Here is a 26894-nt window from a genome sequence, read left to right on the forward strand (position 1 = left end):
CTATTGGGAAGTGACCGGGAATGAGGATAGGGAGATCACTCGGATTGGGCGATACATTGTATTTGCCGGTCGTCGAGAAAACTTGTGCCCCCTTTCTTGGGTTCGTCGGACTGCCATAGGGTCCGAATTTCCAGCAGCTCTCTGTTAGCCTTGACGGAGTTGGTGCCGTTATCCGTGATGATGTTCGCGCAGTATCCTCGCCGAGAGCTGAATCGGCGTAGAGCGGCTAGGAATGCGCAGGTTTATTTATTTAATTCTTCCTCGACGTCGATTGGTGTTTGGGCGATGAGCTTTGGTCGGTGCCTTTGTTCCATGATGCTCGAGATTCATGTTTTGTGGATGTTCGCGGAGACGTTCGGGGAGACGTTCGTGGAGACGCGGATGCGCGGCTCGATCGGTGTGACGACCGCGGGGTCGGTGAACTAGGCGGAGATCGACCGTTGGATGATCGGCTCACACGTGTCCGTAATCTACTGTGACCATGCTCTTGATGTAAGTAAGTGTGGTGTCGCTGTCTACAGATGCGACATGACCCGGCGGAGCATTGATTGAGAGCGTATCCCTTGCCTAAACAATTCGTACAGAGCGACGCCCGTTTGGCAGTGTCGAGACGCTCTTTGGGCGATTTCGCTTTGAAGACGTCGCAATTCCGTAGTTCGTGTTGTCTTCGACAGTCCGGACATACCGGCGTCTCGAGTGTCATGGTGAATGCATGACTTCGCGGCGCGCTCGGTCGCTGACGGTTGGGTGGTTCGGAGGCCCTTTTCGTCGCGGTAACTGCTGAACTTGTTCTATCGCCGTTTGTCCGTGTTTGCAAGAAGTCTATTAAGTGCGTGTATGACGGCAATTTCTTGTCTGGTAAGGTGCATTGCCATTTGCGAATGATGGCTGGGGGTAACTTCCATGTAAGTAATTTGAGAAGAACGGTGTTTGATGTGATTGGGTCACCGAGGTTCTCTAATGCTTGGATATTTATCTTGACCGTCTCGAGAAAGTCGTCTATGGCTTCGGGTGTCTCTTTAACTATTTTCGGATAGTCGAAAAGCAAGTCGAGGTGGCGCATGCAGATTTGACGGTGGCAGTCGAATTTTTCCTTAAGCACGTCGACGGCGATTGCATAGTTTGACTCGGTGAGGGCTAACGATTGTATACTTCGCGCGGCCTTTAAGGTCAAAGAGGATCGTAGGTAGTGAAATTTCTGCACGGATGTAAGTCGCTTGCTTCGATCGATAGTGGATAAGAAGGAGTCGTAAAAGGAGTGCCAATTTCCGATGACACCGTCAAAAGTAGGCAAGTGAATTTCCGGCAGTTTAACTGATGTCGGCTCGGCGACATTAGACGACTCGGAGCCTTGTGATTTCGACGACGATGCTGGTGTATCATCCATGAGGGTGTGTATTCGGACTACAAGATCGTCATATGTGTCGGTTACTTCGGAAACGCGCGCGTCGTCTATCTCGCCTAAATCTTCTAATTCCTCTTGTAACAATCGATATTGTTTCCACGCGTCGTCGAGTAGTATCATATAGGCCGTTAATCGGGCCTTAATCGGTTGTGTAGATTTTTCGTATTCATCGAGTCGTTTCGATACAGAGGTAAATCGACCGATTTGAAAGCCTCGTCTCCGATGCAAGGAGGTAATTTTCTCTGTGTTCTCCATTGGTATAGCAGGTTGTGAGGAAAATGCAATGAACGAGCTTACCTTGCGGTTGTGAGTTTAAATGTTACTCGTCACCGTGTGTGTCTCGTTTGATGTGTAAGACGTGTTCTTACTGAAGTCGACCCTCTAGTTGTTGGCGTGAGACTGCGTGGTTGCGTTTCAACCACGGAATTATGCCTCTTCAACGGTAACGGCCCTTGACGTTACTGACCTCGCTGGGGTGGTAACGCTTCCGCTGCTGGTTATGTTGGATTCACGTGGCACTGTATGGTAGTGGGTGTCACTGGCGTGCACTTTTCACTTGACACGTGATACGGCCTTGAACACCAAATGACTCAACCGGTTACTTGTCCACACTTTTCACTTGCCACCGTATCCGGCTCGAAGGACCAAATGTCTCGACAGGATGCGTGTCAAAACTATCCACTTGCCACTGATTATCCGGCTCGAAGGAGCAACCGTTCGCGGAGAGACGCGGTCGCGAGGAAAACGCGTCAGCGAGAGGCGTAAATTCTCGCTACGATTCGGTTAATCGACGTATAGTAAGTTATATTTCACCGTTTATTCCAACAACTTATAACGAAGACAGTTACGCTGGTGCGTATGTACGAGATGAGTGAGTGATTGACCTACGGGTGTGTATACGCGGTTAAAGGATGTTGACCGTTCGAAGGATGTAAAATCAGTACTGTCTTGGGAGACGATGCTGTGTCGGAGGATAGCTAAGGATGGGTGTGTCTAGCGCACGGGACCATCGGATTTGTTGGTGACGATTTTAGTTAAGAGAGTGAGGGAAATAGGCTTCGTTGTTAATTGGTTAAACGAAGGGTCTTAACCGCCCTCGAGAGAAAGTGGTTAGTGGGAGGAAAGTTGCATCATACGTGAGAAAAACTAACTTTCCCTTATCAAGCCGTGGTAGACAATGGTCTTTAGAAATGCTTCGGAAACAGACGTTTGTTTGGTTTGAAGGACCTCGACTAGAAAATTCCTGAGATTTATGGAAGGTACTTGAGGCTATTGAGGGTACGCAGTGAGTATTCGAAGACATCTGGTTGCCATCTTGCCCGCGGTGTGTGGCCTGGGCTAGGTAGAGTGTTACGCGACGTAACAATATGTTTACTTTATTTATTTATTTATTTCAAAATGAAAGTTGAAGACATAGTAGCATTAAATGTAATAAAATGTACTGTTAAGAGTATGTTTACTTCATTTATTTATTTATTTCAAAATGAAAGTTGTAGATATAATAGCATTAAATGTAATAAAAAGTACTGTTAAGAGTATGTTTACTTTATTTATTTATTTATTTCAAAATGAAAGTTGAAGATATAGTAGCATTAAATGTAATAGATAGTACTGTTAAGAGTATGTTATATTATTTATTTATTTATTTTAAAATGCAAGTTAAAGATATAATAGCATTAAATGTAATAAAATGTACTGTTAAGAGTATGTTTACTTCATTTATTTATTTATTTTAAAATGAAAGTTGAAGATATAGTAGCATTAAATGTAATAAAAAGTACTGTTAAGAGTATGTTTATATTATTTATTTATTTATTTTAAAATGAAAGTTGAAGATATAGTAGCATTAAATGTAATAAAAAGTACTGTTAAGAGTATGTTTATATTATTTATTTATTTATTTTAAAATGAAAGTTGAAGATATAGTAGCATTAAATGTAATAAAATGTACTGTTAAGAGTATGTTTACTTTATTTATTTATTTATTTTTAAATGAAAATTGAAGATATAGTAGCATTAAATGTAATAGATAGTACTGTTAAGAGTATGTTTATATTATTTATTTATTTTAAAATGAAGGTTGAAGATATAGTAGCATTAAATGTAATAAAAAGTACTGTTAAGAGTATGTTTATATTATTTATTTATTTATTTTAAAATGAAAGTTGAAGATATAGTAGCATTAAATATAATAGATAGTACTGTTAAGAGTATGTTTACTTTATTTATTTATTTATTTCAAAATGAAAGTTGAAGATATAGTAGCATTAAATGTAATAGATAGTACTGTTAAGAGTATGTTTATATTATTTATTTATTTATTTTAAAATGCAAGTTAAAGATATAATAGCATTAAATGTAATAAAATGTACTGTTAAGAGTATGTTTACTTCATTTATTTATTTATTTTAAAATGAAAGTTGAAGATATAGCAGCATTAAATGTAATAAAATGTACTGTTAAGAGTATGTTTACTTTGAATTCAATGAAAAGATGTTATGACAAGATAAGGGATGTGAGATGCAACATTATAGAGGCTGTGAATATGTATAATAACTCTGTCACATGTCAGATACCGCAACGAGACTACGAAAGTAGAATATCATCTGGAGTAGGCAATATTTCTTATTGTAAATAAAAATACAATATCTTTGAAAGCAAAGCATGCGACAAGACGAAGAATAAAGTTATTCCGATGGTGAAACAGTAGCAAAGGCGTTTAGACATCAAGAGTGAGAATATTATATCACCTAAAGCAGACGGTATTTATTGTTTTATTATAAAATTGTTGAATAGATAGTACATTTGTATTTTATGTGTGAAAGTGAGGGAGCGAAGTGCAAGACGGCCCAGGTGTCCGTTGAAACAAAAGAGCAACTAGAAGAAAAAGAGCAAGCGAATGAGAGTGACTTCAGAGAGTAACCCACGTGTATAGCTAAACTATTTAATATGTAAATAAAGTTTAACTTTTTATTCTCTCCAAATTCTCTCCATACCTTAACAAAAATAATATAAATATATAAATGTATAATATAAAATATAAAATAATAAATAAATATAAATATCATATCTTTCAATCTAATACGAAAATGTTATCTAAAATTAAAACATACAAGACAAACGATGAAGTTATGGGTGCGACAGCAGTACAGCCCTGTCATAGCTCAAACAACATAAATCATTCAAACCAAACAGTATTCGCCGATAAATGAATCGAATGTCGACCGTATAACCCAGTTTTCACTATATTCTCCATCGTTGGCACATCGCGAGTAGAAACAGAGCATCGCCTCGCACCTTTTTATGATCCCTAATGTAAACGAAACCGGCTGAAACCGGCACAGGAATCCCAAAGGTGAGAGCCAGTCGTGCGACCGTCGAATACATAACTGTGCTATGTGGATATAATACTACTTGGTTTACTCAAATTTTGTACTTAGATAACATTTACATATCTCATTCTGTATCATGTTTGCAGTTTTCCACGATTTTTTTTCCAATTTGTCTCCGATTTAAACAACTACAATTTTAAGAGTTATCTCGTGAAAAGAGGGATCCGTTGTACATTGCCACTGATCCACTTCGACGTATCGTAAATTCCAATCGTTCCAGGATCACAGAAAACAAATGAAATCTCTCGCGAACTACGAAACGGTACGGTATGGCATCGAGAAATCGAAGTTTCGTATGCAACGGGTTACACGCAAATCCCTAGCTGAAGCCCAAATCTGCGGCTTCTGAACATTAATAAAATATTTCAAGCCATACAGGTACGTTGCGCTTCGTGTGTGTCTCGTTGAGGATCAGAGGGCTAACTTGAGATAATTGAAATTTATATGGCTGTAGCCGAGATGATAAATAAGCAAAGATACCTAAAATTCTCTTGTTAGGGTTGTTATTAGGGTCGTTGATTATAGTATCGCCGTTGTATATTGCACCATTATACGAATTACTTATTACAGTGTAATTACCCTATACCTTAAATTTCTGATTTGAATGATTCTAGTTTGACAAAATATTATTGAAGCGAAGAATAATCAAAGTGTAAATGGATTTGGAATTTGTATAAATCAATAGATTATTGCCATTTATTGCCATACACGTGTTTTTGTTGTACGACATTTTTGTATGATACATTAACTTGTATTCTAACTATATATTAACTTCCTATTTTATATTTTTTATTTTATGTATTTTTTGATACTGATTCTCATACTTTATTATTTGAATTTTCTGTATGTCTATTTGAAACTGTGTTCAGCTCTATGAGTTTTTAAAATCATAGGAACAAAAGCATCCTACGCTCCTCGTCAAAAAGATAACCCAGGTGTGCTATTTTTATTTTCTCAATGACGCGTCTAAAGTTTTTCGTCTGTAACGTATAATATCAAAACATTATGAGCTCAGAATATGCGGTTCGTTGAAAATAATTAAAAGTATTATGAGGTTTAGTGTGTAACAAAAAAAATTGTTTTATTTTAAGAACGAAATGATAACACATGTACAATAAGAAGATAATAACCAACATAAATTGTAACTAACAATAATTACTTATCAAACATATATACTTATTTAATAATAAGTACATTCCCTTTATTTTCTTTTACTTCTATTGTACGATTTGGTATCGATTTATATAGTTTCTGGATGTAATTTTGACTTAACGTGTCCCATTCGCGTACAATTGCACTTTTTAATTTAATTGTTGTACTTGTTGATACTGCTTTCCATTCGCGTATACGTCGTGAACAAGTTCTGCCCAGCAATTTTCAATAATATTAAGATCCGCAGAGCGTGCAGGCCACGGCAAAATAGATATATTATTTTCATTAAAGTATGATTGGACCAATCTTGACGTGTGTACAGGTGCATTATCTTGTTGAAAGATGTAATCAGGTCCAGAAATGCGTTCTGCATGATTATTTATTTGTTCTTTGATTAAATTCATATATCGGACACTATTCACTCTCCCATTGATGAACATGATACTTGTCTCGCCGAAATAACCGATGCCGGCCCAAATCATCACGCTACCTCTTCCCATTTGTCGTCGAATTGCTGACATTGTCTCTTTTCTTGTGTCATGAAAATAATATTGGAACCCATCAGGACCATCCAAGTTGAATCTTTTTCATTTGAAAATAATACCCTTCTCCATTTCTTTTTCCAATGCGGTCTTTCTTTTGCAAAGCGCAAACGTTCTACTTTGTGTTTCATTTTTTTTTCAATTTTAGCCTCTTGATATTTTTGCAGGATAGTAAAACTCGACGAACACTTGAAACACTGGCACTAACACTAGATTTTTCCATTATTTGCTTCGTTGTTAACTGCGAGTCGGAAGCTACACGCAAAATTGCTCGCTTATCACGATCGGATAACGATGACAGCCGACCAGTACTTTTCTTTTTGCCATAATCTTCAACATTTTTTAAGAAATTGTGTATTACTCTACGACTTCTTCTTATTACTTTCGATATTTTTGCTACTAATAACCGTTGCTGTTTTAGTTCCAGAATTTGCTTTTCCCAAACTCGTTTAATTTTTTTACGCGTCTCATATTTACAAATTTATATAATATTGTGCTGTAATCCTTACTCGTTGATAGATCATGAACTTACTGAGCAATTTCTCAACATATTAACAGAGTGTGTTATCATTTCGACCTTAGTACGGAACAGTTTTTCTTTGTTGTATACAAACATCTGCGACATTGTGACTTATTTCCAGCAAGCCGCACATTCTGAGCTCATAATGTTTTGATATTACACGTTACAGACGAAAAACTTTACACGCGTCATTGAGAAATTAAAGATAGCACACCTTGGTTATCTTTTTGACGAGCAGTGTATTACGAAGCTAGACAACAATTTGGTCAATTTCGTAAAAATTTCCACAAGGCTCTATCATTGGCATAAACTCTAACTATTAGATTTATGACAGAGTAATATATTATAGAGACATGGCAGAAATGAAAATTACAAAGATATCGCAGTTATAAAGATGCACGAAAATATATAGTATTTAAAATGTATTAAATCATTATTATATTAATCATATATTATTTAATTAGAATTATTTACTATCTGAGATAAACAATTATTTATACGAAGAAAATTGAATATTATCTGAACGTAGATAACTAGAACGTAGAACGTAAAACCTCTAAACTCATAAATTCACAAACTTTATAAATTAAATAAACTCCAACAGATTTATTCAAATGTTGCATCTGAAGGAACTAAATCCAAAATTCAATACTCGGGAACGCAATTAGCTTTCATTAGAAACATTTGACCGTTTCGTAGCAACGAAATTATCACGATAGTCTTGCATGCGGAGAAATATGATTTTGGTAGATGAGAGAAATTAATATGAGAGGAAGGGTGGTTAAATTTAGGAGAAACCGCAAATCAAGCCGGCCGCAAATCACACAGAAGGTAGACAGTGCGAAAAGAATGACATAATGTTCGAGAAAATGTGAGGCTCGTGCAACGATACATCGCGGTATATCGTGATTTAATGAAACGTTGCACAGCAACTTCCGGTGTGGCTGATGCAAGATTTTTGCTATTTGTCTGCAGTGTATCTTCCTTATTAATATTTTGTCGCAGACTACATACAGTGCAGATTTTTTTTTTTTATGAATCTTCTATTTTGAATTACATACTTGCTAAAATTATAAATAGTAATATTGAGTAAATAGAATTATTCTCATTTAGTCCATGTTCGACTAATCAATATCGTCTTTCATCGTTCATGCTCAAGATTTGACACGAAGATGGTATCCCACTGGGGGTAGCCACCCACATGGTAATCAAACAGCTAAAAAATTCTACCAAATGTCCAAACTGGACAAATTGTGAATGTAAAGAATTAAATAAAAAAAAAATGTTCAAGATTTTGAATATATCATATCAGGGTTTGTTATGTAAGATTATATACATAACAACTAAACTTGATAGGAAAATAAAGTTGTTTTGAATGAATGCATGTGCTCAATCGATTGACTTTTTATAGTTCACATAGATAAAAGAGGAACTAGCAAATTCTTTGAAGTCGAATATTTGAAATTCATAATACGCGTGATTCGTTCAGATTTCACGCGAATGTTATAATTAATTCTTCCTGTGAAAGGGGCTCATTAATATTTAATTCGGCTTTAGCTCCACTCGATCGGAATCCATAAAGTGGTCATTAATATTCAATTTGCAATCGCGACACTCCGTTACTCCGTTTCCGTTCCAAAGAGAGCGCGACGATTTCGAAATTATGACTTCGCTATTCTTCGCTATTCGTTTTTTTCTATATTTCAATCCTCAATTTATGTGAAATTTTAAACATAAATTTATTACAATATTATTTCTATATATTAAACTACTATTGTTTAAATTACTTTATTATTTTATTATTTATTATTGTACTATTGTTTAAATTATTCAAACAGGTTTACTTTAAATTATGTCATTGCTGTTATCTAAATAGTATAATTTTCGTAGTAATTATGATATTTATTTTTAGATTTAATTTTTGTAAATATCTCATAATTCACACTTTTTCAAATATGTTACTGTCCTAATAATATTTATAAGATTAATAGTTCTGGATAAATATAAACGTCAGCTTTCTAATAACCCTTAAGCCATTCAAACCATTTACGACTATCAATTCAAAAAATCCTTCATGGGATCGAAATTTTGATTAATATTTCACCCGCAAACAACTTAACCGATCAATCATCGTTCGAGTTCTATTTAATTCAGGCAGTATCGCGATTCGGTTGTCACGATGATGATCGCTGCGGTAAATTGATGATGGCTGTTACACCCTCGGCTACGGATCATTTGATAAGACACGGATAGCCGAAAATCTGTCTCTTCGATTTCCAACCAGCTCCAACTTTCTCGTGAAAGTTAAGGACATTAATAGAAGAGACGTTTGCGAAATCAGTGACTCGCGAACGCTCGGCAAACTTGGGCGAAACTTCGTTTCCCCCTCTTCTTCTCCTTTTTATTCAACTATCGCTCATCGATCAGTTTCGTGTCGTCCTTTTTAATCAAACGATCGATGGCTGATCGTGAAACTAGAAACGTGAGATTAAATATATTTTATTACAAAAAAAAAAAAAAAAAAAAAAATGAAAGTATTTAAACGATGGAACATGAAGATAATTAAATTTATAGATAGCTTTTCTACCGATATAAATTCAAGAATAGTGCTCAGGTTCTTCCTTATTTTCATAATAAATCTGTACTTTTATTTACGACAGCGTAATATTTATTTCAATTCCCTGCTATATACTTGCATTTAAAAATTTCATTACAAAGGCAGGTCCAAAAGTTGTAACAAATTCCACGAGCATACGGATGATTCTATCGTGGATGTGCGTGAAACAAGCGATGACCATCGGTGGTGAAACGATGCCAGAGATACGCGGCTTTGCTTGCGTACTTGTATCGGAAGAACGATACGCGTGACAGAAAACAGAGGAGAAGGATGGGACGAGTAATTTACGTTTGCGAACTACAGTCGCCATGCAAATACCGAAAGCGAATGGCTAGACGTATAATTGTATCGAACATAACGTGATTTCGAGTTTCAACATTTTTCTCTTGATTACGAAATTTGGATTTCCATATTCCACACCTCTTTATACGTTTTATTTCAGATCCTTTCGTACACGGTTATTCGCCTCTCTTTTCATGGGATTTCGTTAAATTTCATTTTTCGTTAAACGTTATTATTATTACGGAGAGCGACTCGCGCGTTTCGAATTATTGCGTTCATTGGAATCCGTAATTTCACTTGGCCGTGTTTTCGTTTATAAATCCACGATGGCCGACGCAATATTAAAAATACGACGAGCACAGTGTTATCCGTGATCAGGAAGTTTTTCCAGAATTGACTGTAACGACGAGAGCAAAATGAAAGTTTGGTACGAGGATAAACCTAAATATAAGAAGGAATTCGAGGTTCCACTCGATTGGCTGTTAGAGACGCGTACGACTCGGTCCAGATCTCGTTTCACGCGAACGCTGATGAAATATTCTAAGCTGTACTGCAAGTACACGAAGTTGGCTGGATTCAGGTACTTCGTGGATTCGGAAGCAACGTGGTTCGACAGGTAATTTAGACGCAGGTGCACGCACCGATGGATTTCCACGCGAAACGCAACGAATTTCAAATAAACCGTGTTGACGATGAAACAATTTCGACGCTTATACAGATACTGTATACAGCTGTTTCCAAAGGTTGCGGGTACAGTATAGAATGTAGCACTAATGAAAATAAGCAAAAATCTTAACTCTCGTTTAGTATTGTTAAATTGTTTAGCACTTTGACTGCCACGTTGGTCACATATGACCGGCAACTGTGGTCATTGGTGATCGGAGAGCTTGAACTTCTTGCAATTGTAAAAATTGAATGAAAATTGACAGTTAGGGCATTTTGAATATAACTGATATTTATTTATTTATTTATTATTGCTTAGTCCGTGCCTTTCGGCTTTGGACGAACTTTCGATTTTACATCTCTTATGTCTATTTCTCTTCTTATATGTCTACCTCCCCTCTTTTCCACTTTATTCTATTGCACTCAATATAACTGATAAATAGAAGATACTTTGAAATAAAAAGTGTCCCATTGAACAATTAAACATTTTTATTAGAACATCAACAAAAAAAAAATGAGAACAAATCTTGCATCTAACGGTGCACTGTGTTAAAACACCTTAAACATTAATACAATCTGCACAATAGGTGGTCACCTTTTTGGTCCGATTTAACTGTCCAATTTAACTGTTTAACATTTTTTTATAGCACTCTCTGCAAAATTTTCGTGCCAGGTACGCTTGTCCTTCTTTCTTCTGCATTTCGTGTCGCAATCTTTGTCGAACAAGTATATTTGACGGCTCTGGTGAATGGCAATGTGTAAGGTGCATTGCGAGTGTCATTCTAAAATCTGATACCTTGATTTTTGTGTTTGTTGCTTGTTCATAGAGTATCGTCGCGTTTGAAATTGATGTATTTAACAATAACTCTAAAGCTAATTTTATATACCACTTGAGGGTTCTTCTGTGGTGTAGAATATGCTATCATTTGATCCGATAAATCTACAGCACATTTTCCTCTGTTGTGATCTACCACTACCATTGGTTTATCACAAACATCATTTTTTTGCGGATCTGTACCATTTCAGCCGAATATTTCGTCGAAATCATAACAATGTCACGCTTGTCTCTTCATCTTACTATTATATATAGAATGAGCAAATATTGTTTACTAATATCTTCCACACGTTTCAACAGTATATTCTGGACGTTTTGCTTGCGACGAAATAACGAACGCGAATGGTTTGTCGAAATAAACGAAGACTTGTTATAATATGTCGCTATCAATTGTTACCAAGGCGCCACGGTGATCACCCGTGACTACCAATAAGATAAACAGTCCATTGGGGAAGAATGTTGTCTTACATCATCAATTTAATATTATTTGAATAATAAAAATACTCCCGTGGCGTCCTGAGCGAAACATGTGATTTTGACGTGGCAGTCAAAGTGTTAATTAGTTGTTTCTATCTATTTGTTGTTAGCTATCTATTGTCTTAGATTGTCATTTGGAATACCTTATTGCACTACTTTATTCTATTACTAGATTAATTCGTTCAATCTTAAAATAGACTTCATGTTAACCTAAATTAAACTTTAAACTAAACTACTGCTATCATCGGTGATCCCGTTCTAATAATTCAGGATTGACAAATCTTTAGAGCCATATTTGTTCAAACGTATCTGTTTCATGTAATGAGTACTACATGCCGCATGCTACATTTTTTGAAACAGCCTGTGTACTGCCGCATCGTAACGTTCGACGAAAGCCTATTCCACGATGTAAATATTTAGAATTTACGACGGGGTGGAGAGAAAACTTGTTAACTGAAATTCGCGCGGTTGCACGCGGAAAAATTCATCCGATCGAGTTTTCCGGGACGATATTTTCAGAACGCTATGGTTCCTGGTATACGCGGTCACGGTGCCTGCTATGGCTTGCACGATTTATTACGGGTATCTCGAATTTATGGAGAATCCACTGTTCACTAGCGTTGAAACGGAATACTTTCCCACATACAAATTAAATTTCCCAGGTAAATTAAACATGCTTTTGTACATCTAGCTGTGCTATTGTTTAAAAATAGGACCGAGTAATTTTTTTACGGGACGAGCTGGATACTTCAATATCGAAAGATCGTTTATTCCAACTACTTCGAAAATTGCTGCAGTTTCTTCAGAAGTAAAATGAACGTCCAGCTAAAATGCCTGAAAGCTTTCCAAAGTTACTATCTGGCTGAAATTGTTTGGAACCTTTATTCTTACTGCAAGAGCATTTTCTCTTTATTTAACTCTACTAAAGTCCATTGTCGTGTCAATATTTTATTAGTCAGTTTATTCTGTAGTTCTATTTATTCTGTCGATGAATTCTGTTTTTATTAAACTAATTTCTTTTCCTGAAATCATGCAAATTTTTGTTTGCGTTTGATTTAGTCACGTTTTTATGTATCCTTTTTCATTACTTGGTCCTTATTTATAATTTCTCTTATTGTGTGTATACATATATATGTATGTATAATAAGCATGGATTATTATACATACATATGTTATTAAAAAAATCATAAAGCAAGGAATTTTCAATCTCGATTTTTCGAGAACGATTTCATACAAATTGTTTTTTTTTTAAGGCATAGCGATCTGCAGCATCAATCGAATAAGTCGTCGATCGGCGATGGAGTTGGCAAACGAAATGTGAGCACCGTCTAGCATTAAATAAACACAAGTGTCATTGACGAAGGGGCGAAACGCAGCCGCGGAGGAAGTAGAATGCAATCGAGCGCAGGGCGGTTAGGTTCATTGGACACCCCGTAGCACCGAATGGCGCTGCACGAATAATTTCAATTGCGGCCGAAGCTGCGGCTTCGCGTTTAGAATTGCCTTTCGTTCATAAACGAATTCCACCGCTATTTTCCTGCATTCCCGAAAATTCTATTTCGTACAAAGCCGCTGTTACGTATTCGTTCCAAACGAGGAAAATTCACCGAGGAGTTTCAGCATCAGCGTTATGAGGAAACTTATGAGCAAACGTTAGGAGTTTGACTGTATAATAGCCAAAATCAAGTTTCAACTTTCGAATTTGTAACTTTGTTGTAAAACGAAAACAGAGAAAATATTTCTGTAGGATATAACGTTTAAAGTAGCACCAGATGCTTATATAATAGAACTACATATATAAAAATACAGGGATGTACGTACAATATGTAGCATATTGTCGTGCGGAGCAGTTCGTAACATGCCCAGTTCTGCATATTTATTATTCATCATGAAATATTGAGAATGGATATTTGTCAACTGCTTGTTTAAGCATGACCTATAAGCACTGTCAGAGAAATATGATGCAATGTATTTATTATTTTGAACAGTACATTATCAACAGCATATTAATATTCCTTTTTTATATGTAAATTTATATGTAGATTGTAATAAATAGCGAATGGTACAGACTAGATATCCTTATCAAATTCTCTACAAATTTGAAAAAAATCTCATTCTTTATCCAAACATAAGTTTCAAGGATTAAAAACAATTAGGTTATCGATTTCGGTTATTAAATGTGTCATATAAAATCTTTATTCTAAGTAACTGCTATAAAAATTCCACACTGGTTTTTCTATCGCGCCTAAATTAATTTTTCAAGTCTGTATCGTTTCCTAGATTTGATTCTTGTATCGATTTCGCATTCATTGCGATCTTATGTTCCAATAGAAACAGTCTAGTATCTACTTTTTATTATTTACTTTTATTTTTCAGCTGCTTAGCGATATTGAATTATGCTATATTTAAATTTCAGTTTCAAAAATAATATAATGTTTTACAGAACAATTTAGACAAAGATTTATGCAGGATTTTACAAGGATAATCTGATCGCTATCAATATTTTTATTCATCAGTTTATATATTAATCTGTCGGATTAATTATTTTCATAATTGACAGTACAAAATATGGATGTCATGATTCACTTCTGTCTGAATTAGATTTCAAATTTTTCTCTCTGTAATGTAAACTTATGCTTCGTTCCAATATTTCTAGATCCATAATTTAAATACAAAGGGTACCGGTGATATATTTTTGCAAACACGTAACATTATTCCGTAGTTTTCGGATCATCGCGATAATATCGCGCCGCGCCGGTCTATTTAGAAAGTTGCTCGCGTTGATGGAAGGAAACGTTCATTAAAAGGGAACGCAAAAACGTGTCCCTAATTAGCTTCGAATTTGCAAAAACTGGCCATTAATATTCGGTTAGCGAGAATTATTTTAAATTTACTTTGAAAAAAATTCCCATTAATATGCAACGTATAGCGTCGTATTTCTCCTTCTCTAGAGCACGAGAGGGATGAACGACTAATTAATACTGAAATCGCAACTAACGTTGTTTCACTTAATCATGATTTATAACGACGAGGATAAATATTTAACCCGATCCGTGTAATTCTATCTGATGTAAATTTGCGACTAATTTCCATGGATACTTTGGCCGCTTGTCCGCGTATGTAACATCGAGCCGTTAATTTTCATGAGATAGAATTTTTAATTTAATTTTTCACCGAAACGTTTCGGAGAACATCGATCGCCGACTGCCTTCTAACGAATACGTTTTATTATATTACATCGTTTACTCATTCACCTCGCGCAATTGACCAACCGTATCCATGAAAATTTGTCTGATCAATTTCAAAAATTACATCTACATCTTCTTTCCCCGTGCTCCATATTTTACAAGAGTTTTACATAAACTTTTTATCAAAACCAGTATTCCTTGTAATTTTGTTCAAAGTTCCATTTAATTAACATTCAGCTTCGCGGCGAATATCTCTGATTTACCCGTCGACGAGATTCTCAACATGATTTCGCAACTGGGCGATCTTTACGACTCGGAGTTCAAGCCGCAAAACCGGCTCTATCGAATCGACCAACTTCTCACTGTGTTTTACAATGGCTATTACAGCATCACCGACATAATGAAACGAGTGAGCTAAAATCAGAGTGTTTGCTATTCACTAGCTTTTTCATCTCAAGTGCCTTTTCTAGAACGAACGTGATTTTGTTAAGATCGGTATTTTTGTTGTTTATCGTTCTGTATTGATAAAACACGCGATAAAAACTATAAACGTATCGCGCCACGAATCTATCGAATAATCTAATATCATATAAATTCAAATATCTATTCTTTCTAATTTACTTATAATTCTCAGAGAGAATTGATTGTAAAAATTCTACCAAATAAAAAAAAATCTATTCTTCCAACACGCTGTAATCCACGAACTTATCGAATGATTTAACATTATTCAAATTCCAATATTTCGTGTCATCTATTCTTACAGCACGTAAACTACTGTATTAAGTGGTCCGAAAAGTTTCTTTCGTTTTATAAGGAAATAATGGATGCGCGATATTTTCCGTTTTATATTATTTTATCGAATTACGTATGATCCATTTTGTTCTATCAAAATAAAGGTCACAATGTTCGACAGATTAGGTTTCATGTTTGTATAAAGATGCATCGTTGTAAAAGACGTGACCGTAAAAGAAAGACACTTTTTGGACAACCTAATATTTTTCGCAATATTCTGTAACAGAGCTTTCATCTTTGATGAAATTTCTGTCTGCCATTAACCAATGTCTACGTGACAAACGTTTCAGTTGACGCCACAATGTTCCTCCATGCTGTCGAAGTGTCGGTTTCATGACGAGGAACGGAACTGTTCAGAGCTGTTCGCGTTCCGCAAGACGCAGGACGGCTTCTGTTGTACCTTCAATTACGCGACTAAAGGGGACGACACGCATTTGTGAGTTTCCAGACCACCTAAATTCTCTTTGCGTCCTGTCAATGAATCATTTATTCGGACAGCGCAGCGTCGCAAACCGCGTGCGAGAAATTTATTTTTCAGTACTCTCGACCGTGTTCATGCACAGATCCGCGTGTAAATTTCTGTTCGTTTCATGTCTCGTATGTGTTTTCACACTAGAACTACCGATAGTTAACGCGAAGCTATTTTTACCAAAACCAGTCAAAATGAAAAGACCAATGTCTTTAAAAAATACGTAATAACAGAATATTTTTATATTTATTGATTTCTTACGGAAGGAATTCCATGTTATGTAGTACATTTTTGGTATTATTAATCCATCTAGAACCATGATCTCTAAACGAGGCTTGACACATTTATAAAATTGTAGAACCAGTCGTTTTGACTGCTGTGGTATTTCTAATGTTAACATCTAGCGATCCAGCGATCGATCTGAAATTTTCCTGATAACTGATATCATCATATTGAATAATACGCAATAAAAATTTTAAAAACGTGTGGCAAGTTGTAGAAATCGAAGAAACTGGTTAATTGAGGTTCGATAAACATATCGCAGGACCCTTTTACACTCTGACAAGTGCCAGTCGTTTTAAGTAGCCTTGATAGAAAATTATTTTGAGTTTGAATGCATAAAAAACAAAATAAAATTCATTATATTATTCCTTTAGTTATCGTTCCGAAAGTCGTTACATCATTGCGGGAAAAAATATAACATGAAGTAGGAATTTTAAAATAAAATTGTAAAACCACTCAATTTGACTGGTGTGTGGTAGTTCTAGTGTTAACCTTGGTGCAATTTCCTTCCCATTTCTTTCTCGCTGCATGGAAATTATTTCGCGAGTAACAACCGCGTTTCGTGCACGCGATTCACCATCTTTTCGTTGTGTCTTTGTGAATTTTCATCGATCATGTTCGCAGGAACCGCGAGGTCAGTCACCGAGTGAAATCGATGAAGGTGCAAAATTTGACCGAGAACGGCGGGCTGTCGGTATTGCTGGAACCGTTTCTGGACGATTACTTCTACCCTATTTTCCCGAGCGCCGGCTGGAAGGTAATTTTTCATCAGCCGAGTTGAAGCTAGCGCCTGCACGGAACGCTTACGGAATTTTTAATTCTATGGACGTGGCGTTTCTTCCTTGTGTTGCTCGTCTCGTTCAGATATTCTTCGAAACAGGCTGTTTAATATTCAGCCAAAAGCTTCGAATAATATCATCGTCGATGTATTCGTGCGCGACATTTAATGGATTATTAAAGTCAAATATTATCAAACTAGATCGACGGTGATCATAATGGTCAATTGCTTGTTGATCGGTCTTTTGCGTCAGATCGTACAACGATCTTCCACGAAATTCTGAATTAATATCACGTGCTGGTCGACAATTTTCGACGGATCGAAGACAGGTTTCGTCAGTTCCGAAATAATTTGGCGAAAATTCAACCAGAAATTAGGCAGAAACAAGTCTCCGTCGTGATCACGCCGCCAGAAATGTGGATCGTGGTAGCTTGTGAGGATTATCTCGCGCAACAGCCGAGGTTCGGTGCATTATGCAAATGCAGTTTCCTTTTTCTCTTGCTAGAAACGATTCGCTTACGACGTAAATATACCACGTGAATATTTCACTCGTCGCTGGTCGGTTTGACGCGATTATTTTATAATTATTCATAAACGTTGACATTTTCTACGACGAATGACGGACAGATAGCGGTATTTTTATTTTGTTTTGAAAAGCTAATGGGCAGATTTTACGCTATCAGGTGACGATCTTTAATCCGTACGATTATCCGGACATGACAAGTGGAGGCGTGATCGACTTTCTAGTCTCGCCCAGGGTGCACCGGAGCGTGGAGCTAGAGGCAATCATGTTTTACAGCATAAGAAGTATTATGTCGTATGCTCTGGAGAAACGCGATTGTGTATTCGAGGATGAAATGACTTCCCTTCGGATGTTTTACACTTACAGCGACTGCATCGTTGATTGCAAGACACAAGATATGTGGAAAATCTGCAAGTGTATACCTTTCTTTTTACCTAATCGAGGTAAGATTCGTAAGTAAATAAACGTGATATTGTGGATAAAAAAAAAAAGGGGTGTACCTATAAGGCAATTTGAGTAAATAAGAAAGAAACTCTCATTACAGAATCAAGTGTTTCTTTTTCGAATAAGAAATAAGAATTTCGTCGATTTTCTATAAGAGCTCGATGTAATTAACCGTGACAATTTTTTCAGAAAATTTCTTTGAAATACAAAGCTTGAATTAGAGTATTGTTCAAGTACTTAGTAAGGGAATCTTCGTGTATTGTTTTTTACTGAAACAAACATTAAAATACCCACGCAGTTCTTGTTAAATATCATAATGTTATTAGGTCATTGTCCTAGGTATTTCCATCCCACATAGCTAAATTAGCTCACTTTTAAATTTGTATCTTTTATTACCATTAATCTCTACTATTCATTCATGCAGATTTCTTCAATTCCCGGATTCAATTTCCGCCTGGTAATACAGTGGTTATAAAAAATATTGGCATACTATTTTATTTACAGATGTGATTACAAAAATTTGATATACTCTGAAAGTAAGAAATAAAAATAATATGTCATAAAAAGAAAGAGTTTCATTTGAATATATATATGTATACACAAAATAGGACTATGGATATTAATTTAATGAAACTAGGGTTTCTCTAATTTATTAAACTTACGAGTCGTTACATGCTTATTACTAATTCTTCCCACAAGATTCCGTGAAACTGGCACGTTCCACAATTCTAATCCCTTAACCGAGAAAACAAGCAAGGCAAACGCAAGATCGTGCTTTCCCAGCAGCGCCGTTATTTCAGCGCGTAATGTTTTAAAAGCAGAGACAGGCGCGACAAGGTCGACACCGCGAGGCGTGAGAAACGTTGAAAGGGTCCTCCACCATTTCCTATTTTCACTTTCACTCTGCGTCGAAATGAACCGCGACGACGTAGACTGGCTGAGGCCTTTGCAAGACATTAACAGCACCCTGCCCTTTCTCCTGAGATTAGAAGCTACGAGACTCGGCCCATCTGCCGAGCAACCTTTTTTACCGGCGAGCTTCCCAACGACTTAAAGCATTAAAGCGGATCGTACGAAATGGGGTATTAAACGAAACGAAAGAAGATTGCTACAATTCTGTCGTAAATCCGACAATAGTTTCATATCGTTGCTCTCGTTCTTTGAAACGTTTAATGTTGCCATGTTGCTTATTAAAATAATAATACTCTTGAAACGAATGGAGCAAGCTAGAAAGTATTCTAAATGCTTCGCTGCTTCAATTTAATTTCAATTAAAGTCTCGCACCATTTGTTTTCCGACTCGTTAACGAGGTCTTCCCGAGATGGTTCAAAGTTGTTACAATTTCACCAACCAGAATGTGCATTCCCAAAGTTCAGGTAGTTCTAATATCACACCGTGAGAGAACTTTAAGCTTATCTTTGTTTTAAACCATTTCATTAGGTTCCGCGCTACGATATTCACGGCGTTTCTTGAATAATTCAGATCGAATCATTCTAGTATTTTTAATAGTATTATTAATATTCTTCTTATTCTACTTATTTTTCATATTTTTATTATTAGAACGTTTTTTAATATTATTATCTATAGTATTTTAGTATTATATTATTATTTAATTATTATTATATTTATTTATTATTATTATATTTATATAAATATATTATTATATTTTTGTTCAAAGTAGTTTCGTCAAACAGGGTTGCGTGTAGTTTTGTCTTTTGCAATTTTCAATGTCTTTTAATCGTATTTCTTGAATAATTCCACACTACCAATAGCTGTATTTCCCGATTTAGAGTATTCAGCGTCTTTTATTCTAATATTTGCTCCCAAGTGTTTTTGTGAGGATTAGAAATTTTCTCATTTTGGTTATATTTAATTAAAGCTATTTTACGTAGATTATTGTAACACTTAATTATTGGTATTAATAATAATATTAAAAAAGTTAAATGCTTAAAATATTAAAAAGTTCCTTTTGATATTTGTTTTCTGTATTTCCAGAATCTAGAAGGATCTGCAATTTGGAAGATGTGCCATGCTTGTCGCAACATAAATGTAAGCACCGTCGAAATTCTCGTGACGTCAATCATGTAACAGCGTTGAATTGTCCGGCCGAGTTATCATTGTGCCATGGTCTCTACACGAAATTGATTAATTAATGAACTTTCCATGATTAATTGTAACGCTACGAAATTCATCATTCCCTGTGTATTCTAACGATGATATGTATTTGATTATATTATAAGGATAAAACAAAGTCTACAAGTTGATTGGTATTTAAATTACAGCTACGTGGTTTTCCGTGGTGCCACATGAAAATCTATATAATAGCAATGAAAATATGGATAAAACGAATACATTGTACTGCCATAATTGTTATCCTGAATGCAGCCATGTGAAGTATAATGCGAAGATGGCTATGTCTGGTTTGGAGTCTAATCAACACGTTGCCGAAGTTTTGTAAGTAAATATCTATTTAATGGCTCTATCATCTTGTAATAAACGGTATTTTAAATTCGATTTTAAATTCGAAGAACTGACGTGGAAATCAAGAATCAATCACTGCTGACGATATATTTTAACAACTTTGGTACGATCAAATTGAAGCAAGACGTGATTTATCGTTGGTATGAAATTATGGGTGAGTGAAGTCTATATTAAAATTAAAGTATTTTTATAACAAATAGGAAAAGAGTGATTCTAGATGAGGAAATAACTTGAAAACGTAGAATAAAATTTGTCCTTACTTTAATTTGACGAAGCTTTATTTTAAAAAATGGAGATTAAATATTTTATTGATAAAAGTTAGCGCGTCTCGCTGTGAATTAATAGTTCTACTTGTACTTGTGTTGGTTATATTGTTGTGGAGAACAGAGAATGAATCCATAAATTTTACGCCAATATATAATGATATAATAAATTGTATGCAATAATAGAAACTTAATTTCAGAATGATTTATCATAATGAATTTGTATTTATTATTTATTACAGTTATTGAAATTTAACAATTTCTAAAATAATAAAGTTCATCGTGCATGAATATTTCGTATCACTCGGTGTTTTTAATTCTCCACCATAATAAACACAAACATAAACGTAGATTATTAATTCACAAGTCCCTTATAATTCAAAAAAATTCCTTACCAGGGGAATATTTAAAATTAATTTCCTTGGAAACAAAGCTTCATATGAAAAATTGTATTCTATATTTTCGACTTATTTGCACCTTTTTCCGCTTGTACCTCTATAATTTTTCTTCAATATAATCTTTCTCTATAAATTCTCTAAGTGAAATGAGCTAATATTTTCTTACGATTAATAATATACGTTTCTATTTCGTTTATCTTTTATCGTTTCGAGTATTGCCCAAGCTCGAGCATCGGTCATTTCAAATTCATCAAATTTCCAGCAGATCTCTCCTTTTCCATTTGCATTTAAATTTTTAGCTCAAAGTGTTCGGTGCAGAATAAACATTCAAGGGTAAAAAAAAACGAGGTTAAGAGACTTCGATTAGCGACACTAGCATCACTGGAAACTCCCAGGGCAAAGTTCGAGAAACGAAAAAACAAAGATCACAAAATACAGACGATTTCATTGTGTAACGAAAGGTTCGTAGCGCAAGGTTTCTACGGGGGTGTAATCTGTTGGCCAGTGACTCGAAAGAAGGAAATAAAAACAGGGAAACAGCTACGAGTTGATCCATTGTGCTATATGTACATACGCTCGTGGTTGCAAGTAATATAATGCACTCGGGATAAAGAACATACATTTTTCGTTAGGAAAATTCATTCGCTTTCTTCCTTTGCGTAACGGGATAGGAGAGGAAACGTTTTTTGTCCCATGATGCATGGTGACATAATATTACGTAGCTGTAACAAGGAAATATAAACACCTTTTCCACAAAGTAACGTGTAACGAAGTAACAAAGTAACGGTATTAAAAGTTTAATGGAAATTCAGTGTTAAACGTATATACACAAAGGGACTGAGAATTTTATTACTCGACTGTAGATATTAACGCATTTACAGAAAGGCAAAAGGTGTAAAACATAAAAACATACGAATCACTCAAAGAATGATATTATGGGTATGAAATAAATCTCTGCTTATTACGTTTCTTCAGTTGTATCAATGAAGATATGAATTTTATTGCAGTAGTACATAGAGAATTGGTTACATTTGTTTACAGCTATATTACAGATTACAAAGTACTTAAAATTGAAATAGCTTTGGTAATTAATTATTGGAAATAGGGGCGATCTCACAATCCAAAGCCCGACTTTAGTTTTCAAGTTATAAAGCAATTTCTGCTTTATACTATATATATTAGGTAACAATTTATTTTAGAAATTTTTTTTTTCTGTAAACGACTTTTCCGTGACTTATGACTTTTCAGTAAGTATATGTATAATGATTTTATTTTATATATTTATTTACAATGATAGAACAGAAAACTATAATTATTTAACTAAAACTACTTTTTAATATATTAATTGAGAATTGTGGATCTTAATGCGAACACATAGATTACATTTAGAATTGATATCAAAATAGTTTCAGATTTATTGAATATGTGATTTACAAGATCTTCGACGATACACATTTGCACGCGTCTCAGCACTCTCTTTGTCTTACCACCTTCTATACCACACTATCAACGGAACAGTTGCATTCATCTGTTGTACGAGACGCTGTGCATGCACATACTCCACACACTCATACTCATACATGTGTGTCACTACTACGCGGCTAATCTAGTGTAGCACACAAAATGACACATATCTCAATACAACTAATCAACTCCTAACGACTAACAACAACTCATAACTTACAGCTTACATCAACCAACAACAACAACAACCTCATTTCCCACCGAAGCGATCCTTTTTAACTGTTTTCGTACTCTCACAACACACGTTTTTACAGTTGTGTACGACCAAATATGGTCACGTTCGACTTTCAAGCGTTATTATACTTATCTATAATAAGTATTAACTTATTATAAATATTTAGCCATGTCACTGCGCCACGCCAGAAAAAATTACTAAAAATTCTCAATGCGAGAATTGATTGTAAATAATAATAAATAGAAATAAAAAACTTTCAAGCACCCACTTTTCTGAAGGGCCACGGACATGTCGCTGGGCCCAATGTGTTATGGGAATTTCCCATATCTTCTGGCCCGCCAGCACTTTCACTTTCTATTTACACTGTAATTCGTACTCCTTGCAAGTTCATCGATTTTTATATGATTATGTCACGATACTACATATGTGTTATATATATCAATCGATTCGTTGAATATTATTTGACGCAAACGTTGGCGACCGCCAAAATTAACACAGTATTAAAAATGATTATCTTATTGATCTATATAACAGTGTAGCCGTCTATTCAAGGATGAAGTGTAATCATAATTGAACTTAAATAAATTGTTTGCGAATATCTTGGAAAATAAGGCTAAACGGCGGTTGTAAGTGTGTATATGGAAAAGTTGTTCAGGATGTTGATCATTTTTTTTCCTTTCTTACTACACTTCATAGGTCATTGAAATATGACGTTAAGATCGCTTCTATTCTCAATAATTACCATGAACCTATGTGGAGCAGTGAATCTCGAACACGTTGACTGCCATATGGTATCTCACTGGGGGTAGCCATCCACATGTTACTTACCAATTAAGTTAGAAAAAATTAGCAAATGTCCAGCTGGACAAATTGTAAAGTATAAATTAAATAATAATAATAAAAAAAAAAAAAAAAACGTTGACTGTCATGACACCCGTATTCGGGTGTCAACAAAGTTCCTGATCAGGCCGCGTAACCATTATTCGGGTGTCGTTTATTTGACTACTTGCGAAGGATCGTCGTAGGTATTTGAAAAGATATTCCATAATAATAAAACTGTTGAATTGTTATAAAAGTAATACGAAAATGGTTTATTAAAAAAATTATTTAGAATGTAAAACTAGGAAATAAGTTTTCAATTTTTCTTTTCGACATTGTAACGAATTAGGGCAGAGATTTTAAGTTACACCGTTCGTTGCTCGACCAAGATTCAAACTGGTTCTGTAGAAAGTGGAGAGATGAGAAACAAATGCGAAGGAATGGGAACAAAAGAAACGAGAGATCATTCTTGAGACCATCACTTGAGCGGCTCGCATTATTAAAATATCGATGAGAGCACCTAGCAGAGAACGTTTGGTACTGTTGCACGCGTGGCCTGACGGAGATTTTTTTGAAAACACGCGTGGCAGTCAACGTGCTAATGTTTTTTTTTTATTTAATTCTTTACATTCACAATTTGTCCAATTTGGACATTTGGTAGAATTTTTTAACTGTTTGATTATCATGTGGTTGGCTATCCCCAGCGGAATACCATCTTCGTGTTTGTTAGGTTGTGTCCTTTGTGAGGTCTGCTGGGTGTTTCCTTTTCAGTCTTCTTTCTATGTTTGAAGTGTTGATCGTTTCCACAGTTAGCCGATTTGGGTGTGTTCCTATTCTTTCTTTATATTTTTCTGCGTATCTTTTTCTGCTTTGACCGTTACGCGCTAATGTGACAAAAATAACTGTACTGGATTGCATGAGTGCACTGTTCACATGTATGTTGACATATAGTGATTGGTTGTTTCACCCATTGAGTGAAAAAATGTTTGTGCGTTTCATAAATTGCACTTCAACAAAATATATCGAAGGATTGAGAATTTTGTCACTAAATTATTTACAGTTCTGCATTTATAGAAATCCTAAAAGTGTAAAAATACATAAAAATGTGCAAAAAAATATTCATTGATAGATGAAACAAATCTCTCAGGCTCTGTTTCTTTATTTGCTTTATAAAAATATAAATTTGCATATGCCTTGATACTTTATTTATTACATGATGTAATGAGGATGATAATAATGCAAATATACTTCTACTCTATATACTCTATATACTCTACCTCCTTCTGAAAATATTCTTCCTTTTTTTCTGTCCTCTCTTCTTAATGTATCCTAATTCGGTTCTAGGTGGTCGAGGAAGTAATTTAACCGTTCGATCGACGTTTTGCAGGTGAAGCTAGCGGTATTTGCGGCATCTTCGTCGGTTTCAGCCTGATCGTGGTCGTCGAGTTCGCTTATTTCGTCGGGCTGTTCGTACTCGAGCTTTTAAAGGGACCAACTCCGACCGATGGAAAATGGGCCGAGAGCGAACAAACGCCAATACAGTCAATTTATTGGGGCGAGTTGTATTCGTACGCGAGAACGACAAAGAATCAACGTGATTGAGCTCGTCGTAAATATTAGCACGTTTCACGATTTCAACGTTCGTTTGAATAATGTAGTTCAATTTCATCTTATTTTTGCACCTCTGCTTCTTAAATTTCGATAAAATCACAAGATATCTTATAATAGAAATCTCAAAATCAGCTTCGTTAAAATTAATTGTATCTTCACTTTTGTAAACTTTGTTTTTTCTTGTGTATTTTGCTAGTTTTTATTATATTTACTTCTTGTAGTATTACAGTTATTGTGGTATATAGTACAGCAGTATATTATTGTAGTATCTTGTAATGAATCTTTGTGGTGTTGTTCCTGACCCCATTGTTATCGTTCTGAAATCGTAGTGTTCTTTATAAATTGCTAGAACTTCCCCTTTCGGTGTTTTAACCCTGTTTTGTCATCGTTGAAATTTCTCCTCCTCCTGCCACGCCGCTCCTTTTACTCTTGAAATTCTTTTTAGCGTTTGCCTTCCACTGCACATTTTATTGGAGTAATTCTTCATTCCTTAGACAACTGGATTCCGTCACTACTCGAGTTCTCCTTTTCGGCTGATAGCATTGTTTCTCCGAATGTACAGTCTTATACTAAGTCTCAATTCCATCACGATAGAGCGGTGTACTTTGGGAAGATATCGTCGGAGCGAGAGATTATTTTCTATTATTGATAAAAGACAGGCATTGGCCACAGAAATAGTTAAAACGAAAAGCAGTAGTCTCATAAATACTTTATAATAATCAGACAATTGTTAAAAAATAATTTTTACGAAAATGAATAATTATTAGTGGGCATCATTCATTAACCAACAACGTGGCGTGTAATAGAGAGTAGAATCCACAATTTATTTGTACAGATTAATAACGGTACAATTTTGGGGATTTAAATGATTTTTGATGAAAAATATTGATAGAAAAAGATATTGTTTCTCCCCTTCATTATGTATTTTTTCGCATTTCATTCATTTTAATTTCTTTGGTATTAGCTTTGTACTTTAGCTTTGCATTAATTTAACAATTTCTTAGTACCATATCTAAAAATCACCAAAAATGGAATACTATCTGTTGAAGTAATTACTTCAAGAAAAACTCTACATCTTTATTTTTGCATATCTGTGGCTTGGAGACCGCTGTTACGCAGAAAATAGAATTTAGTGAAACAAAAATATTCTAAATAAGAAGAGATCCATATTATTGTGCCCCTGAATATAAATTATGTTTTGGGTTACAAGGTCTAGAAACAAAGGAGCTAATAAATAGATTTCTATTTATGTTTCTTGTAGC

The 26894-nt window shown here is 35.2% G+C and overlaps 2 protein-coding genes across 2 annotated transcripts; both read left to right on the forward strand.

Moving 5' to 3' along the window:
* The first annotated feature begins 2973 nt into the window (after window positions 1–2973).
* Window positions 2974–20514, forward strand: LOC117237265 (sodium channel protein Nach-like). The gene is made up of 7 exons (XM_033501032.1): window positions 2974–3025; window positions 13139–13202; window positions 15311–15482; window positions 16156–16301; window positions 17241–17373; window positions 18078–18360; window positions 20357–20514. The coding sequence occupies exons 1-7, from the start codon at window positions 2974–2976 to the stop codon at window positions 20512–20514; spliced, it is 1008 nt and encodes a 335-aa protein (XP_033356923.1).
* Window positions 20515–20650: 136 nt separating this feature from the next.
* Window positions 20651–25726, forward strand: LOC117237260 (sodium channel protein Nach-like). Its single transcript, XM_033501030.1, has 3 exons — window positions 20651–20815; window positions 20890–20996; window positions 25409–25726. Exons 1-3 carry the CDS (start codon window positions 20697–20699, stop codon window positions 25621–25623), a joined length of 441 nt encoding a protein of 146 aa, XP_033356921.1. The 5' UTR covers window positions 20651–20696; the 3' UTR covers window positions 25624–25726.
* Window positions 25727–26894: the final 1168 nt, after the last annotated feature.

Source organism: Bombus vosnesenskii, unplaced genomic scaffold (genome assembly GCF_011952255.1).
Source record: "Bombus vosnesenskii isolate JDL3184/JDL3185 unplaced genomic scaffold, Bvos_JDL3184-5_v1.1 scf7180000013365, whole genome shotgun sequence".
In the NCBI taxonomy this organism is placed as follows: Eukaryota; Metazoa; Arthropoda; class Insecta; order Hymenoptera; family Apidae; genus Bombus; species Bombus vosnesenskii.